This window comes from Saprolegnia diclina (assembly GCF_000281045.1).
Source record: "Saprolegnia diclina VS20 unplaced genomic scaffold supercont1.36, whole genome shotgun sequence".
Taxonomy (NCBI): Eukaryota; Oomycota; class Saprolegniomycetes; order Saprolegniales; family Saprolegniaceae; genus Saprolegnia; species Saprolegnia diclina.
The window spans coordinates 62,107-68,134 of record NW_008246103.1 but is presented as its reverse complement, the minus strand read 5'-3'; the positions used below and the strand labels follow the sequence as shown (position 1 = coordinate 68,134).

General features: G+C 57.9%; 1 protein-coding gene across 1 annotated transcript; it reads left to right on the top strand.

Moving 5' to 3' along the window:
- Positions 1 to 939: 939 nt before the first annotated feature.
- Positions 940 to 2,605, top strand: SDRG_10519 (hypothetical protein; the record flags this gene model as incomplete). Its single annotated transcript, XM_008616513.1, has 5 exons — positions 940 to 1,215; positions 1,282 to 1,340; positions 1,436 to 1,663; positions 1,710 to 1,987; positions 2,481 to 2,605. 5 exons carry the CDS (start codon positions 940 to 942, stop codon positions 2,603 to 2,605), a joined length of 966 nt encoding a protein of 321 aa, XP_008614735.1.
- Positions 2,606 to 6,028: the final 3,423 nt, after the last annotated feature.

Sequence of the window (6,028 nt, the reverse complement as noted above, 5' to 3'; positions counted from 1 at the left end):
AAAGTGTTTTCGTTTTGGCGCTGGGCTTGTTGACTTGTGTTTTCGTTCTGGAGGCGTGGAGCTGGGCAGTTGGCTGGATGCATTTGTTTTCATTTTGGCGGCGTGGCGCGATGGATTCGGTTTCTTTGTTTGGGTCGATGTCTTGGGTTTCGGGGTCGATGATATGGATCTTGCTGCTGAAGGTCGATGGCTAATGGCGTTGGCGGTGGCGGCGGCGGCTGGCTGATTTGTGCTCTGTGCTCTGTGCTCTGTGCTCTTTGCTATGTGCTCATGTTGGTTCTGTGTTGGATCTGATGTTGCTTGTGGTCCCCCTGACCGTTGTTTTTGTTGCTGGCTGGCTGGAGCATGTCGTCGTCTTCCTCGGATACGTCGTCTTGTACAGCGTGGCGATGAGTTCCTCATCGCTCAGCGTCGCTTGATCTGATGGCGCGGCTCGCAGCAGGCGAAGGCGTCGACTGACGAAGCCTCCTTCTGCCGCGGCCTGAATGACCGACGGCCGCGCCTCTGAGGACGCGGCCACTCGTCGGTTGGTTTCGCTTGCGGAATGGCTGGAAAAACGCAGAATAAGTGATATCGACTGTTGTAACGGGTGATTCATCCTTTCGTGACACGACCGACGGCAAGATCATCATGGAGCCCCAGGAAGCGCCAAGGCTCGAACCTGAGGGTCGGACCAGACGACTGGAATCTTGGCGCTGAACAGAGTCCCATCCTACTCGAGCTGCAGCTGCCATCGCCTCGGTCGCGCGCAGTGCGATAAGTTGCAGTCTGCAGCGAGCGCCGTCGTCAACCGCACCTTGCATCGCAACCAAGTCCAGACGATCCCACACTCCTGTGCGTGCAAAGCATGGGTGCATAACAAAAGATGCGCAGTGACGACGAGGCCGAGCCGCCAGAGCCAATTGGTGCAACACCCATACCATTGATTCAGGTCGCGCGATGAGCGACTTGCCATCGCTCGAGAGAGACGGACGGCACACCAAGCGAGAGCGCTTAGCGTTCGCGATCGAGCGCGACATCCTCGACATCGCCCGCGACAGTGCGTCGACCGTTGCCGACGCTGACGAGGCAGCGATCAAGCCCCTTCTCATGGACACCTTGTTCTCAAGCGCGACGAAAGTGGTCGACATCCCTGGGTTCCTCTTGTGCTGCTATCTACCCGGCGCCCCGACGGCCGAGACCATCAAGTCCGTTCTCGCGCACCTCGAGATGGAGGTTCGGCCCACGGATACACGCGCCGAAGGACGCGTTTATGACGCCATCGTGTCCTCTGCCACGTAGGGCCAAGATGTGACAGCCCTCACAGAATTTGACGAGTTGATCGACAAGAGAGACGATCGGTACGTAAACTGCGGCAATTGTGGTTTCAGATGCCACATTTTTCGTACCAATTGTCGCTCTCCTTGTCGCTCAACTCGGCAAATTCTGTGTCTAGGAAGCGTGACGCACAAGCCTGCCGCAATCATCAGCGCGACGTCAACTGCATCGTGCGGCGCATCGTCGACGCCATGGCTGGTGAGGCAATGACGGACCAGCCCGGCAGCATCCAGGAAGTGCTCCGCGACTTCGTCTTCGGGGACACGGGCAGCGTACGTCGCGACACGGGCGCCATTGTTTTGGCCAACTCGCTCACCCGCGGTCAGGCAGCGCGTTGGGCGGCGCGGTACTGAAATTCTCCATTGGCGTCCGCGTCACTAATGTTTCTCTAGATTGAAGGTGCTACAGAGCGTCGTGCGCCATTTCCAGATCAAGTACCCGTTATGGACAGCTTGGCACGATGCCAATGGTGAAGCGCCGTCGCCGCGCCCATCACCACCTCCGCCCGCGCAGCAAGCAGAACCAACCTTATTGACGCGCAAGCGGAAGAAGCCCGCCGTCGTCTCGACGCAAACGGCGACAACGCCAGCTGACGTTATCGACCTCACCTCATGGTCCGACGACGCTGTACTCAGCCCGCCAGCATTGCCCCGCAAGGTGCACCGGTACTGTACCAGTAAGCTGTGTGACCGCTTGGCTAGCACTGTAACTCGCTAATCGACATTCTACTTGGATTTACTTGAGTGCATTATTGGCAAGGACATGAATACATGAAGTATCAACCGAGAGAAATGAGTTGGACCATAGCGGTTGTTCGTGTACCAGCGGCATACGCGCAATCACTACGTTGACGAATACTAGTATCTGTCACTTGGCTTAGAAGGCATGCTTGCCCTTGTCACTTCCGAGGTCGAGGGATCGAGAATCAAATTTGGCTTCATGCAAATTATCTACTTCTTGAGCGAGCAGAAGAACAAAACGTCGTCTACCATGCTCGAGGCGAGACGGTCGCGCTGCTTGGACACCGTGTTGCCGCTTTCGGAAAAGCTTAACTGCGCTGGAAGTTGGAATCGTAAACACACTGCGCGCGACCTTCTTGAGCACTGATAGATCGTTGCGGGCCTTCCACCAAGCAAAGACCTCGAAGTCTTCGATCGCCGTAGGCGCCGACGTAGTGCCACAGGTCGAGGTGCATCTTCTCCTCGAGAACCTCGGCCAAGATGCTGGCGACGACATCGCTGTCGTCGATGTTGCCTTCAAATGCCAGCGGAGCTTTGTGTACCAGTAGAGCGCCTTGGCAGCGTCGGCAACTGAAACGTTTCCGAGGGCAAAGTCGACTGCTGAAAGGGCTCGGCAGCTTGATACCTTCCGCGAGTAGCTCCGTGGCAATCGGCGAGTCCAGATCGACGACGCGACTGGCAAATTGACGCGACATCGTCAAAGCTCATGTGAACGCTCTTGAGGCAGCGCAGCAGTCATCTCCATCGCGTCGAGTTCTCTTGCATGAGCGTCGTAGTAAGACGATCTTGATGGCGCGCTTGCTTCATGCCGGACGAGATTCTTGCACGCGTCGATGAGGGTGAAGACCGCCGGGATGCGAGTCACGTATGCGTACGCCGTGTTTTTGATCCCATGGACCATGTCTTGTTGAGCACAGTGGTAATGGCCGTGCTGAGGCGGTGGTCGAGACGTGCGAGCCGCGTGTATTGCGACGGCAGACCTTGGCTTCCCATATGTTGGAACCATTGTCTGTGACGAAGACAAGCTGTGAGGACACGGCGAGGTTGAACTCGCGGAGGATCTTTTGCACGCCGGAGCCGCACGCGGAGCACATGGTCGAGAAATTGCCAGTCCTTCGTATGCGGGTGCACGTCACCGACATCATCGACCGGCTGGAAACGGGTGCGGTCCAGGCGTCGGTCGCGAGACCGCAGTGGTGCCACCTCGCGTGAAACCGCCTGCTTTCGCTATCCTGACGGCGCAAACGACGAAGAAAACAAAGCCGGTAACAGAACAGAACAAGAACAACGTCTCCGAGCCGGCCGCGGCTCCCACGTCCAAGAAGGCGCCGCACGGACGGACGACGTCGACGACGGGCCGGCTACGAACCAGGCCAAGGCCAAAGCGCCGGTCATCCAATCGCTAGTCGTGCTGCCCAAGCCAAAGACGGTCGTCGCGCCGCCGAAGCCCAAGATGCCACGGTCCTGCCTGCGCCCATGCCGGCGGCGCTCAAGAAGAATGTGCTCTTGACTCGGTCGACGCAAGGGCATGTCGCCTCTCATGGACGATAGCGGCACAACTGCCATGTCGCCACGCTGTGACGGGCGCTTATGCGCCATACAGGAGAATGTGCGGTTGATGCGTCTCGTCTTCGAAGCCAGCGCTGCGCTGTCGCGTAGCAGTCCAACGAGTTCATGCTCGCGATCATTGACCGACTCGCTTCGATTGCCCGCATTGGCCTTGAAGGCTTGAATGAGCTGGAGAGCTGCTGGCTCCGACGCACGGTGGTGCGACGGTGTGCGCTCCGGGGCGTTCGCGAGCGATCGTGGCTTCCGTATTTGAGCAAGCAGCTGTGCCACGACCAGTGCTAGAGTCTCGTGTGGCGCCGGGGCACCCGGTCGTCGTGGCGTCAGCTCTTTGTTAAAGAGCCCGCGCGATTGCCCGTTGGACCAGTACTTGTGTGCAAGAACAAGCGCCGACGCCCGCGATTGTGCCGGGGCTTCTTCCAGCTTCTTCCAGCTGCGATGCCGCCTAAAATGCGTGGCAAGTCGGCTCAGGTTCGTCTGGTGAATACTTGTCGTACTGTATTGTCGCTGTGGCTGCTCGTTTCTGGCGAGCTTGTGGCGCCAGATCCAACGCTGGACCCGGCTGGCTACGCGCATTTTGCTGCCTGTGTCACGGCCGCGCATTCACGTCGCGAGCGTCGGCCGAGAGCACGGGAGCGTCGATATACTGCACATGCGCCGTTGGTCCATCCATTACGATCGCAACGACTGCGTCCGCGGCCACCATTGCCACGACGCAGAGTTGTAGCACCGAGAACTGTTGGCACCACGACTGCTGTTGCCCCTTGACCACCGTGACCACCACGGCCACGTCCTCGACCACGACGAGTCAACAACGTCGGGCGTTGCGCAGCACGGAGATGAAGCTCACCTTTCATTTACGTCGTGGGCTTTACGCCATGCGTGTGTGCTCGCACGTTGGCCCGGTCGAGCCTGTCTTTGCGGGCCACGAGGTGTGCTCCAAGACAGCCAACTCTGTCTTTGGCTCAACCGTCTCGCGCATGTGAGCGTGGAAGTCCTTGGCGAAGGGTGGTGTAGCAAACAGCATGTGGCTCCCGCGGCAAGGCCTCAAGTCGTCTGCCGCGTGCTAATCGTGCACTCTCGTCAAGCACAAGCGCATGTCATACAACACGAAGTCAGAACGTACGACGATCGCGCTTCGAAAGACGACATTGACTTCGTCTCGAGCATTGAGTCTTGAGAACAGCACACGTGCTACCTTCGCGATAAGGCTCGCACTTCGTCTGGGTCAAGCCAATTGCTCGGGAGGGCAATGCGACGAAGACGCTTGCGACGTGTGTCAAGATGCTCCATATTGCGAACAACGAAAAGATCGTGGTCATGTCGAGCGACGACGACAAGATGTTCCACAATTTGACGATTTTGTGCTCTGCTCCAGTTGTATCACGCAGCAGCTCACGCCGCAAGAGGTCGCGCTCGTTGAGAAGTTCAACTACGTGTTGATGGACAAGGTGCGCGCGGTGCAGGCCCCGTACGGATTGCCGGACGAGCGCTGGAATGAGTGCACCATGCCGGACCGGTTCGTGCTTCTTGCGGACGACGGCGAGAAGGAGATTGATGTGCTGCAGTCGTTCAAGGAAGCCATCGCGTTTCGCCCCGCGCCCGATTCCGCGCCAGGTGGAACGCAAGGTGCTCAACTGCCATCGGTTGTTCAAGCTCGAGCAAATCTTTGGCCTCGACTTCGACGAGACGTACGCGCCGATCATCCGCTTCGAGACCTTGCGCGCCATCCTGCTCCACGCGACCTTCGTGGACGGAAGCTGCGCCAGAACGATTTCGTCACGGCGTTTCTCAACGCTGCGCTCAATAGGGGTTGACTCGTCTACACGGAGCAGCCGGAAGGCTTCGCTAAGAACGTCCAACGCTTGGTGTGCCTACGATCTAACGCCTGCGTCAAGTGCCTCACGAGTGGAACTCGATGTTGTATGAGTTCCTTGTGAGCCTCGGCTCCAAACGCAACGAGAAGGATCGCGGCCACTAGACGAAACCTGAGGGAGGAAAGTACTTCCGCGACGTCGTTTTCGTCACTGTGTACGTCGACGATCTGCTCATCCTCGGCGACGGCAAGTACTCGAAGCCGGTAATTCAGGCGCTCCTCGCCAAATTCAAGATGACGCAGCTTGGCGACGTCCGCCACCTTCTCGGTGTTGAGATCGACTACGATTCCGGCAAGCGTCTCCTTTTCTCGCAGCGTCGGTTTACGCAAAAGATCATCGCCAAGTTCGGCATCATCAACATGCCTCCGTCGATGGTGTCGCAGCGCTGTGGCTTCGCGCATAGAGCGTCATTTCGAAAATGCAATTTTATTTAAAATAATTCATAGAAAAATCACCCAGTGCCAGGGACGCCGCAAATCTGCACGCAGAGCCTCTGTCTATCACTGTTGACTTGTAGTGGGCCGTTGA